Source organism: Pygoscelis adeliae, unplaced genomic scaffold, assembly GCF_000699105.1.
Source record: "Pygoscelis adeliae isolate BGI_AS28 unplaced genomic scaffold, ASM69910v1 Scaffold26, whole genome shotgun sequence".
NCBI classification, from domain to species: domain Eukaryota; kingdom Metazoa; phylum Chordata; class Aves; order Sphenisciformes; family Spheniscidae; genus Pygoscelis; species Pygoscelis adeliae.
Genome location: NW_008825104.1, coordinates 390809 through 403469, shown reverse-complemented (window position 1 = coordinate 403469; position 12661 = coordinate 390809). Strand labels below are relative to the sequence as shown.

General features: G+C 38.9%; 1 protein-coding gene across 1 annotated transcript in view; it reads right to left on the bottom strand.

Moving 5' to 3' along the window:
* Window positions 1–2029: 2029 nt before the first annotated feature.
* GLIS3 (GLIS family zinc finger 3) overlaps window positions 2030–12661 on the bottom strand; it is a 175989-nt gene continuing 165357 nt past the window's right edge. Inside the window, exons 9-10 of the mRNA XM_009327217.1 lie at window positions 3354–3536; window positions 2030–2166 (exon numbers count right to left, since the gene is read on the bottom strand). Coding sequence (XP_009325492.1) covers window positions 2030–2166; window positions 3354–3536 — 320 coding nt within the window. The remainder of the gene's footprint in view (window positions 2167–3353; window positions 3537–12661) is intronic.

Genomic DNA, 12661 nt, shown 5'->3' with positions numbered 1-12661 from the left:
GCATGTGCAGTGACCACAGAAAGGGCTTTAAGACAGCACAAAATTAAAGCTTTATTAAAAAATGAACCTCACAGTCAATGCACTGGGCCAGATCACACATTAATGTAAAAGCACTGTCTTTTTGTCTGTGTATGTATAGCTGTGTAAGGAAGCCTGATGTAATTTAACCCAATGCAAACCACATATAAGTAACAACTAGACCTACTATTGCAAGCTGAAGCAGAGGGACACATTCACTTGTGATGTGAGAAGGAGAATAAAAGGGGGAAGAATTTAGTACAGAATTATCTGTATTTAAGCCATATCACTTCTTACTGTACATCATTTATGTGCATGGTTTATCCATATATACTTTGCATTTATTGGATGAAAAATCTGTCCATTAAATATATATGCACATATGCCTGTATATAAGAATATACTTCATCAATATAAACCTCAAAAGATTGCCAGTGTTTATAAACACCTGGACATAAATTCATCTATGCAACATAATGGCAAATTAAATTATGAATTTGACCCAAACTGCATTCAACAACTCTCAAAAGCTTCTCAGGATAAGAAAATGCATGTATAAACATTTTTTAAAATTCATCTTTCTAGACGAGTGATTTCAGAAGCATAGTTATGGTCTAGCCTGTAAGAATGAACATTGGATTTTTGTCCTTCTTATTAAATCAGGTCATGAGAATATTAAGATGCACACTGCACAGTAAGAAGTCCACAAAATGGATGAACAGGGATTAATAACCTAAAAGCTCAGCCTTACATAATGTAAGAGTTGCTCCCTAAGTATATAGGATCACAGCGATGACACATCTCCACTGCAAAATACTGTTTTTAACTCATACACTTGTAGCTTTCATGAAGAGCAACCTCATTTGCTTGCATCCTGGACTAAACTCAAGGACCAGAGCCTGATGTCAAGTAGAAAAATCAAAACCACCAAACCAGTTCAGTTTTACATCTCTAAATAACCAGAGGAAACGTAGCAAACTGAAGAGTAGCTCTTCTTCCTGAAAATGTGTTATGGGAATGAAAAATGTTAGGGCAATAAAAATATAATTGAATCAGTACAGATTGCTTTTAAAAAAATCTGTGGAATTTAAGGAAGAATATCTTTTCTACAGGGTATTTCAAACCTTCCTACAGAGTACTATAGCACATACAGCAATAAAGCTCTACAATATAATTAAAAATCAACAGAAAGTTAAAACATACTTATTTTTATCTAGCAGCTGTGCTAAATATAGACAAAGTCCATGTACCTTCTCATCTAGTGCATTTAACCCTTCTTATTCATTGCATAAAGCACTGGGTCAGAAGGAATATTGGAAAAATAGCAAAGGCCATGTTGTATGGCTTAAAATACAGAGGGAAGGAAAAGACACCTAAACCGAGGCCTGTAAGAAATCCAGTACCAATGATCTTTGGCTCCAAAAAGAAGCCACACCAATGCCTCCATTAGGTAGTGCCAGGATATATGTCTAATTTCTCTCCCTTTTTGATGCTGGTGTGTGTTTAACTTTGGAAGCATCACATGCAAACAGGTTGTGCAAAAAGCTCTGTGCCTTTGAAATGTTTGTAGTATGCTCCAGTTTTACTTCTTTTCCTTTTTTTTTAAAAAAGGAGTTTTCTAAAGCTGTGTTCTTCAGTAAGTTCACCCATTCAGCTTGAAAGGATTACAGCCAACAAGCAGTTTTCTTATTCAGTCTGTGAATTCCCTCTGAGAAATTAAAAAGAAGAAAGAACAAAAAAAGTAGAGTTGCTGTGCCACAGATGAAAAGAAAAGAAACAATCGCTAATGTTTTGGCAAAGCTTGCTTTCTCCAAACATTCTCCTCCTCAGTTGACTGCTTGATAACATGATGAGTGCTCGGTGATTGCTTTCTTCCTCTCCATTATGTATGTATATCAACCTATATCCCCATACATACACGGCAGTTTCATGGAGAGAAGTATTTTGTAGAGAAATATCAGAAGGGTAAGATGAAGTGGAATCAAGTTCTTGTACCTAGAATTATATTACTTTAGCCTTCAGTGTAGACAGAAGAAAGCTGGCTAGAACAACGATCCACCGCATTTACTTGTAGGAAACTGCTATCCTCTGGCATGCTGCGAGCTGAATCACCAAAGATACCGGTGGATCCTGCTGGAAAGTCATAAACTGGCAAAAATACAAAAATAATTAATTAACTAGGATAACTATATCATGGAGAATGTCCTAATATTTATGCAGAGAACTGAAATGGCTTTAAACCAAACAGACAAACAAACAAGCCAACATATGTATGAAATTAATAATTACATAACTGCTTACCAAGGGAGGAATTTCAGTTCTGTCAGAATCAAGTCTGAAGTACAGCAGATTTCATCACAACTAACACTTGCCCATTTAATGGCTAAAACTGTGATAATTTTTAAAATAAACTTCATGCTTCCTTATCAAATTCCATCATACCCAACATATGATAAGAGGCCACAAAATATTGTAGAACTCATTTGCTGTAAAGCAGACCCTGGCACGGAAATGACTAACTTCTACAAGCGACAGTAGTAAGCACAAGAGTAACTGCAGAAAAACTCCCATCTTTTGGTTTACATCTTTACATACTGTGAGATGCCTCTTTGAAGTTACAGGTGCATTGGCTTTTTAATGCACTACTGAAGGATCAAGACATAAAAGAGATTTCAAAGCACAATAAATGTGAAGTGAAATCATCCTGTATGGAAGGACAATAAGAGACTTGGGCATCAATTGTGCTTAGGCCCTAAGATTAGGCCCACTGTCTTGTGCTGATACTCTGCACAGAGGTAACTTTCACCCTTCCAGAGCAGCACGCAAGCCCCTTATGTACTTTTCAGCTAGGCAGAGACTAAGTCAAGTGTGCACAGAAAAGTGGTGTGCACCCAGGCAGTTCTTGTCATGGAAATGTGAATAAATGAAACTCAAGACTGAGAAAAATCAAACATGCATAAAGCAAAATCAATGGTTTGAATCATCTCAGGTTCCTGCTACAATACTTACAGCAGAGTGGCTGCACAAATATCATGCAGGGCTGAATGAACTGTATTTCAAAGCAAATATATGAGCTAGTGATTGTCTGACCCCCAGAGGTTAGAACCTTGAAAAGCCCTCAACAGTGTGGACTCCACACACAGGCCAGATGTTACTGTGACCCATGGTGACTGGGTCCCAACGTCAACCACTCCACAAAGGTCTGAAAATCATCTCCTCTTTGTGAAGAATCAAGTTTGTCATGACAGGTCCCAGTCACATACACAGCTCAAGCAGATCTGTCAAAGTCCACAAACTGTACAGAATTATCCACAAAGTCCCCAGCTGTTATTTACCTGTAATACCAGAATGAGCTGAAAAAGTTCGATGGAAGATGCCAAGCCCTGCCTGGCCTGCTGATGTGGGAACTAAGCAGTCTTCAAAAGGAGGAACCATATTGCAAGAAACACCTTGTTGTACGTTCTTCTGAGTGTCAGCATAATGTGGAGGGCAGAAAGTCTGAAGCTGCCCATAAAATCCTACAACAAGGAGAAGAAAGTGGTCAGTAAAAACCCTGGATAGAGATACAAGGAATAGCATGTGGAACCGTGGCTGTGAGAACGATAAAAACCTCGACTGCAGTAGCACCAGGACTTCAATTATTTTCCACCAATAAAGCAGCTTTGATATGAAGCTCCCTAAGCCTTCCTCCAGTTGCTACTAATTCTGAACACAATCCACTTCATGGACATCCTGATTCCAGCATGACTTGTGAGAGGCACTGACTGGCTAGAAGCTGAAATTTTTCAGGAAATTTCTTCCTTTACTCTGCAGTCCTGCTGTCTGAACTGGTACTCTCCAGATTTCACGCTGGGTTGCTTCCTGAAAAATCTAAGAAAATACTTAATTCAAAATAAAGGAAGATTACCCAAGTAAGGTATGAATAAAATCTGAGGGTCTGTCACTGATGCCCAGACAGCTGGCTGATAGTAGGGACATGCATATGAGACTCAGAAGGGCTGCTAGCTGATAATCCATGGGGCCTGCTGTTTGTAAATACAGGGGGAGAGTCTTACCCACTCATCGGCAGCAACGAGTCCACATGAAAGAGAACCGAGACCATTATGCCACAAGACATAAAAGATCCCTACCAGGGTTTTTGTTCTTTAAGTTGTTTTTTTTCCTTAAGTGATATTTGAGAGAGGCATATAAGCACTGAGTAAATTCACATTGAAGTCCTTGCCAAAATATGTATTTATATAACCAAAACCACGCTTCTTGGTAAAACGGGACACGTATGCAATCTAAGAGGCACAGACAGATGTTCTGCAGTAGGTTGGCCTGAAGATTTTTCTCATAGAAGCAAGGTCTTTTCTCCTCCTTAAAAAATTGCTGCTAAGTGTAAGTTTTGGAAATTTTGCTCAGAGTGTGAATGATGGCTTTTATAGGTAAAAGATTGTAGTATGCACTTATTTCTGTTGTCTATAACATGTTCGTAGAGTACATGTCAGAAATGAAACTACTATAAATTCAGTATTACAATATATACATATTTTTCTTTTAAGAAAAACTGAATCAAGCTCCTCTCTGCCAGTGCTGTGGCTCCTTGCTCTCACCACTCTCCTTCCATGCATAAAGGAAAAAGAAAGAAGACAGTGCATTACCTCCAAGGTGTTACATAAAATTGTAGGCCTTGACTGTCCAAAAATAGGCTCAGAAGTGATACAGTCTCTGAAGATTTTATTAGCAAACAGCTTATTGCCTAAGGGCTGGTGTGCTATTCTCTTGATGAAGAATATGTTGTGGTTAGTCATACCAAAAAGCCACTGTCAGAAAAATTACCCCCTACCTCAGAAAGCATCTTAAGGAATTTCCTGTGTCTCAAGTTTATTCCAGAGACATTACTGTCAACAGAAAAAGCTGACGTGCAGGGCTGTCTCCTCTAGCCAGTCTAGTTAACCAACATCCATATGATAAAGTCCTTCCAGCTGAATTTCCTTTTAGTGTAGAAAGATCAATAAAAAGGAACAACAACAAAACCTTCCCTAAACCCTCGAAACATCAACATCAGAAAAAAAGGAAAAAAAGGGGAAAAGAGGGATTGAAAAACATCTTCTAATGCAGCTTCTGTATATAAACTCTGTACTGCAGATAATGGCTTACAATTCAAGAACTTAAATGACTCCTCTCTCCTTAGGCATCTGTTTGTTGTCTTTTGGATATTATAAAAAAGGAGGAAACCTTGTTACTTTCAGTGATTATAAATGTTCACAGATTTGACTTCAAAGAGCATTTAGTACTAGGAGGGAATAAGGAATCCTAATCTGTATAGTTACAGGGACAGCCAGCTCAAATTCATCCTTCCATGTGTTCAGGAATTAGCCTCAGTACATCCATACTGTGTAGTTAGGAAAGCATATTTATACCAGACATTCAGCTTTCATGCCTGGGATCTACTGATGTCCATAAGCAGTGACAAACCACGAGTAGTAAGCAAATTACTTGACAGGATTAAAAGCTCATCTCCCTCCCTAAAAGTAATGGGATGTTTAGGTGAGCAGCATATGACAAAAGGCCTTTGGGTACCATTTAACAGTTCAGAAAGGATAAAGGAGATATCCCAGAAGATAGGAGATTATAAGCAGAGAAGATCCTTTTATGGAAAGCATGAAACATGGAATCACACCTGTCAATATTTGAGAGGGACATATCTAAATATCTTGGGTATTATATGTCACCTAAACATAACTATTGGCCTATTCATTCATTACTAGTAATTAGAAATGCCTCGCATGGGTCATCTAGTTCTGACTTACGAATAAGAAGTATTTTAAAAATAAAAATTTTATATTGGTGCAGTTCCACACCCCAACCCAAACAAACCTTCCAACCTCAAATCCTTTTACAGGATTTTACGTAGAAACATGTTATGAACATAAGGCACTTGGCAAACGTTTTCTGAATTGTGAACAGGAGCTAGGTGTATTTCTATTAACTTTCCTATGGAAGTGTGCACATGGGACTGTTGTTTGCTAAAGCTGCACTGAGTGTTTATGCACAGACAATGTATTTCATAAATATTAGAGATAGAGAAAGGAGAAGGACGCAGTGGAAAACATGCTGTATCACTTTATGTGATATAACTGATTTTCTGCTAAGCAGGAGGAGGGATGCATGATTTAGGAGTTTTATGATTCTAACTATTTTTCTTTGAAACTAATTTTTGTGATCTCCATGAGGAAACATACAAATGTTGGCATGCATAAGATGTGCTTGAATTGAAACAGAAAACTTCATATTTAAAAGCATCAGAATAGGCCAGGACTATGGACAGGAAAAGACAGTGTGAACCTGCACCTGGGAACTCAGAAGAGACCTTATGGGGACCTATGTCACCTAGGTAACAATGGTGAGTGAAACATAGTCTTTGCATTTTATTTAGTAGTCTTACAAGATACTTCTGTGTACACACAGTGAGACAAAATGTCTAATTTACACATACATAACAAGAGTTTAGAGCAGGCAAAGAGTTACATGAAAGAACATTGAAACAATTGTCAGTATTGTGTCTGAAAACCTGAATGAAAAAAGAGTATTTTGACTTCATATAAAGGAAGCAAAAAAAAAAAAGAAAAAAGAAAAAAAAAAAGAAAAGAAAAAAAAAAAGAAAGAAAAATAAAAAGTAGAAGCACGGTTCCTCTTCCACAAGTGGCACAATTTGCAGGACTCTAGAGAGGCTGAACACTCATAGACTCTTCATTGTCTTTTGCAGGGGCTGCGGGCACTTTGCAGCCCTAGCTGTAAGATGATGGTTTCAATCTTATTTTTCTTTTAAAGTTTAACTGCAACAAAACTGAGTCAGCCTGCAAAGCATGTTAGGAATTTACAACCCGTCAATCCTTAAATGTTCAGTCCTGACATTTAAGAATCAACTGTAGTAAAAATAAAATAAAATGAAAGAAAAAACAATAGCCATCCAAAACTTGGCTTAGAAGCTACATAGCTATTGATAGTTTTTACCTCCTTTAAAAATGCTTTTAAAATCAACTTTTTTCTCAACCAGCAATAGGACACACTGTGAAAGTTTACTGTTGAGTCAGACTAATTACCAGAAACAACCATTTCAATCTATAGTGATCTGAGCCAGCTGGCAAGACCCTTCAGGACACATGCTGAAATGTCCTTTCACATTGCTCTGTGCTTATTCTCTATTTGTGCCTTTCTCACAGCGTCCTTTTCCCAATGCAGAACAATCTGGCAGTAACTTTGACTATTGCTAGCTGAAGTCTGGCAGAAAAACTACTTACCTTGGGGTTGAGCTATTGTGAGTCACATCCTCTGTGTTTGCTCATTCCCTACTTAAGCAAAAGAATATTGTCTAGCAAAGTTTTACAAGCTTTGACCCATTGGTACATTAACCGGTATATTGCAGAAAGAACCAGGGAAGTGCACAAAGCACTTTCATTAACTGATAAACCCCCAAATAATTTTTAACACAGAAGGAGAGCATGGAAAAATAATTCAACTTTCCTACATACATGTTCTTTTCATGATTTAGTGTCATAAATATCCATCTTACAAAATGGAGAGCCACAAACAGGAAAGAGCAGAACAGAGTATACATCGTTCTCTTCCCCTCAGTTATTTAGCACTTTCGAAGTATCTTTGTGCACATCTACAGTGCATCAGGTCACAGTATAGAGGTCTTTGAATTAGAGCCCAAACATGATACAGCGAAATCTCCTAATTTGGTATCAGGAGCTCTTCCCTTTCTTCACGTGGTGCCATGCCCAAGATAATCTATACTGCTGTTGAATGTAGGATGACATGAAACCATATGCAATTCAGGCCCTAGTAGTTTTTCTGCCAGACTTCAGCTAGCAATAGTCAAAGTTACTGCCAGATTGTTCTGCATTGGGAAAAGGACCTGACCATAGCTGGCCTCTTGTTCAAGATTATTTGTTAAAGAACTACCTGTAGCATCAGTTTTCTGTGTTTTCATGCAGCACTGGAAAAACAAAAAAGGCAAACAGGTTGGCTAATGAAGTTCCAGCAACTAAACATTTCTTCTCAGGACTGCAACTCTGGACTGTATCAGTTGCTCTCTTATTAAAAACACACACATAACACGAGGTTACGTCAATTGTGTTTCTTTGAATCAGTACACTATAGCCAAGATCCATGATGTCAAGATACCGAATAAACAGTTACTTCTTCTGGCATGATAGCATTATTTCCTGAGGCAACTGAAATATGATAAAATAGCTGTATACTGCAAGAATCTCTTCTAAAAGCAAGAAGCTCTTGTTCTTTATCACATACAGAGCCTCATGCTGAGAGACGCTGAGCATCTGAAAATCCCAGATACACAGCTCATGTCAAATTCACAGCTGAAATAGTGGTCCACATAAGTTTGTGACAGAGTCCTGATCCCATTGAACTGATGTGGCCAAAGATTTGATTACAGATATGTAATGAATGACTGCCACAGTTATAATTTCCATAAGGTAGGAAGTTTCTGATGGACACTTATTTCGCCCTCAGTCAGCTCTCTGCCTGGCATCACAGAGAGAGAATATTTTCTCAAGAAAATCATTATAACTGCCATTAAGAAATACACATCATGGGTGAGTAGTCTTTACTGTTACGGTGTGTAAAAATTCCAGCTGCCTTTGGCCTGAACTACTTCAAAATAGTGCTCTTCTGCAGTATATTTCCACAGTGTCCACTAGGTGAATCACACAAACATCAAGTAATCATTTGGTACCATCTGAGTGTGAAGAACAAAAGGAAAAGAAAGAGTAAGACAGAGATATGAGTCACATATTGTACTGCCAGACTGACCTGCAAATATGAAAAACTAAAAATGTTTCTATTTATTTAAACCTGATTATTTGTAATTAAAAGATAACTGTTACTAGTAGAGCTGCCTGTACAGATACACTAGTATAGCTAACTTATATCGGCTAACAATTTAAAGAAATGGCAACTTTTTTTTTTTACTGAATATTTTGCATGACTTTTTATTTCTTCCACTACTCAGCCAGCACTGGTCATCAGCTTAGCTCAAAAACACATATGACATGAGTTACAGGCACAATTTTAAAGGACAGTCAGATTTCTAGTGTAAAAATGTTCACAGTAGCAGAAGCATCCAAAATCAAGTCAGCTATGTCCATGCCCAAAGGAGCTTTACCTCACTCTATACTATAAGCACAAGAAGCTTGCTCACTGTGAAGGAGGAGTTTCTATTGCTGTTCTTTTCTTTCCTACCTCACGCATCTCTTCTGACTTGTCTCCGAGCAACACCTTATTCTTGCAGCTGCCTGTGTGCTGCAGATGCCTGTGTCTTCAGGTACTCCTACTGAGGCCCCTGTAGTTGTTCCTGGCTGAAAAGACTCACCAGTACAATACAGGTCCTGTGCCAATTTTTGCAGATTTCCAGGACCTGTACTGTCTTCTATTCTATCTACAAACACATAGTACAATGGCGTACAATGGCGTCAAGCTGGGAAGTCGTCACTCAGTCTCCAGTCCAGGATAGTTTCAGATTTACTGCCTGTGGTAATCCAATAAAAGATACTACAATCTAATGAAAGGAAAAGAAGAGCTTCACTTCTGCAGCTCAGTGAGTTGTCTAACATCATCACTTCCATGCAGCAAAGGAAATTGTCAATTTCACAAGAGGAAGGAAAGGGAGTATTTAGTCTATTACATAATATTAAACAAGGCAATTTATTATTTAATATTTATTATATAATATTTACCAAGCCCTCTCTGACATTACTGTGTACCTGATGCTGAAAATCCCTCAGAACAAATAGTGAAATCTGAACTGGCGACAATGTTCTTCCAAGAAAAAGCAGTTTCACAATACAAGTAGCTATTAGATATAAGAGGCTTGTCAGCCTTGGATCTCCTACATCATTTCTTTCTAAAGGGTTGTGCTCTGAGATCTCCATGAGCTTCTAAGATACTCAGGCTTTCAGTAAAGGAGTCTGTTTAGAACTTGTTTTCTTCAAAAAGCTTTTGGGCAATGAAACTCTTTCTTCCTCGGTACAGCCAATTTAAATGGAGTTGACAAGTTTAAGACTACACATTGAGACAAAAATGTCACCATTGTTTGGCAGCAGACTGAGCTGAAGTGGCTATAGCTACAGCACTTTAAATCATAAAAAGGCAGGTTATGAACTGCAGGAGACAGAAACTAACAGAGCTTCCCACAGACACTTCTTATACACCAAATAGTCCAGGCTGGTGAGATAACTCCGTGGTGTTTTTCTACATTATAATGATGTGACCAAGGAAGATGGAAATCTTTGTATTGCTGCTGGGAAAACATGACCATGAATTCTTGAAACATTTGCTTTTGAGAGGGAGAGTTTAGGCAAGCCTTTTAGGCACACAGGACAAAGAAAGCTTTCAGTGTAGGACATAGGAGTGAGACAGCTATGCTTAAGCTGGAGCGAGTACATTCTGACAAAATACTTCTTATAGCAACAATAGGTTACTTAATCTTTGAAAGAACATTTAATACCCAAATGTGGCTATTGTATTACAATGTATTATATCTTCCAATACTAAAAAAAAAAAAAAAATTAGAGTTCAGCCCACATTGTCTTCCTACCAGTTTTAAGTGCAGAGATCTTTACAACTGCAACTTTGAGTTGCTATCTATGTGTATGTAACTCCTGTCAGCAATGACTATTTTCAACGTAGGTTTTCCCAGGACAGGGAGGCAAACCTAGTAATGCTAACGTGGGACTAAGTAAGGTATGGGTTTAAGGTCCAAGCCCCTGAGGTTATCCATTTTTTGATCCACTCAGAAGATAGTATTAAGCTCTATCTCAAATTTGGATGTGGAATGGGGCTTCAGTCCATATGTGACATTCGCCCAGATGAGGGTCTCTACTGGGCCTTCTTTTTATAATGGTTTTAATGACCTATGTCTTTTGTCCTTTCAAATCCTCTTTGGACTGTTAGAGGGGGAGATGGGAACACAGTAGCATCGCTCTGGCCTGCCCTAAAGAGAAGATACCCAGGCAGATATGGAGCTAGCTGCACCAGCCAGTGCAAGTCCTGTGTGGAGCAGCAACTAATCCAAGGTGATCTGTGAGCCTCTGGGAGGCAGGATTCTTTGGAAACTGTTCAACTTTGGAGCAACTGGTTGTGATCCCAGCTTCTACAATTACTGAAGCTCCCATAACCATAAGAGGAAAAGCCATCTATGCACTCAAAGACTATTTTTGTTCCAGGCAGGAAGACAGACCTTAATGTCTGGATGGCTTTCCGGAAAACGAATTGCCAAATATTCAGCAAAAAAGGGAATTGAGCAAAATGTATTCTACTGTGAAAATAGAAGGCTAACCTGATCCCTTCGTGCCCCATATGCTAGGAATTTATTGGACCTGCTCTGGCATATCTTCGCATATGTCATATGACAATGAACAGTATATTAATAAATTTCATCCTGTACTCTGTTGACCCTAGATTATTAGTGAAACTTCAATCAGAGAATAGAGAAAGCCAACAATAACTGTTTATATCCATTGGTAAATTTCATGTTCTTCTAGTACTAACCAGTGCTGTACAGGATTACCAGTTCCTGGAAGAAAAGCACCTGGCTCAGATCCTGCTCATGTGTGGTCTAGTACGATAAGAACAAAACTGGACTGGGACCTTCCGTTCTCCCCTTCACACTCGTGAACTTTGGGAGATGCCTCAGTGTCGTGTCTTATCCCTTTGCCTAGAGAGACTGGTTCCATAAGTGGAAAAAAATAAAAGAAGCCTTGGTTTTCTCAAGATGTTTCCCATGATATCTACTGTGATAATTCTCAGGAAGCCTGATCAAAAAGCAGAATCTCAAGGCTTATAAAAGTCCAGTGTGCTATATGTACCTTGTGTATGTAAATATGGCAAACCATATATTTGAACAGTTGAGAGGAAACAGCATTACTGCTGTCAACACATTTCTGAAATGTTACAGTAATTACCTTCAGACTCCATACCAGCTAGAAAAAAAACCCCAAACAACCCAACATTGTTTTCAGCCGCTGTTAATTTTCTTCTTGGCTACAGAAGTTTATACTTGATTGAACAAAGAGGGAGAGAAGTCTTGTAGAAGCTGTTTACACAGTGCAAGTGGGAACACAGCTGCAAGAGACATGTATGCTAATAAAAGAAGAGGTCTCCATCACTCCACAAGTGCAAGGGAGAAAAATATTCCACCTCTTGAAAACCTGGTAACACTTTATGTGTAAAGTCAGGAGGGATTAGAAGCATAACACTAGAAAACTAAAAGCAGAGGCCATCACAGGATTATTTGCAGTTCTATTTCAACAACAGCTCTGCAAATGAGTCTGAAGAGAAACCCTTAACTCCATAGTAAGATGAATAACAATCAGCTAAGCTAAGAATTTTAAGGAAGTCTGAAGGCAGGGTCCTGAAGGCTACTTCCCAGAGTCTTTCAAAAGGAAAGGTGCTGGGTCCTGTGGCCAAGTGCCGGGTCCTGCACTTCGGCCACAACAACCCCATGCAGCGCTACAGGCTTGGGGAAGAGTGGCTGGAAAGCTGCCTGGCGGAAAAGGACCTGGGGGTGTTGGTCGACAGGCAGCTGAACATGAGCCGGCAGTGTGCCCAGGTGGCCAAGAAGGCCAATGGCATC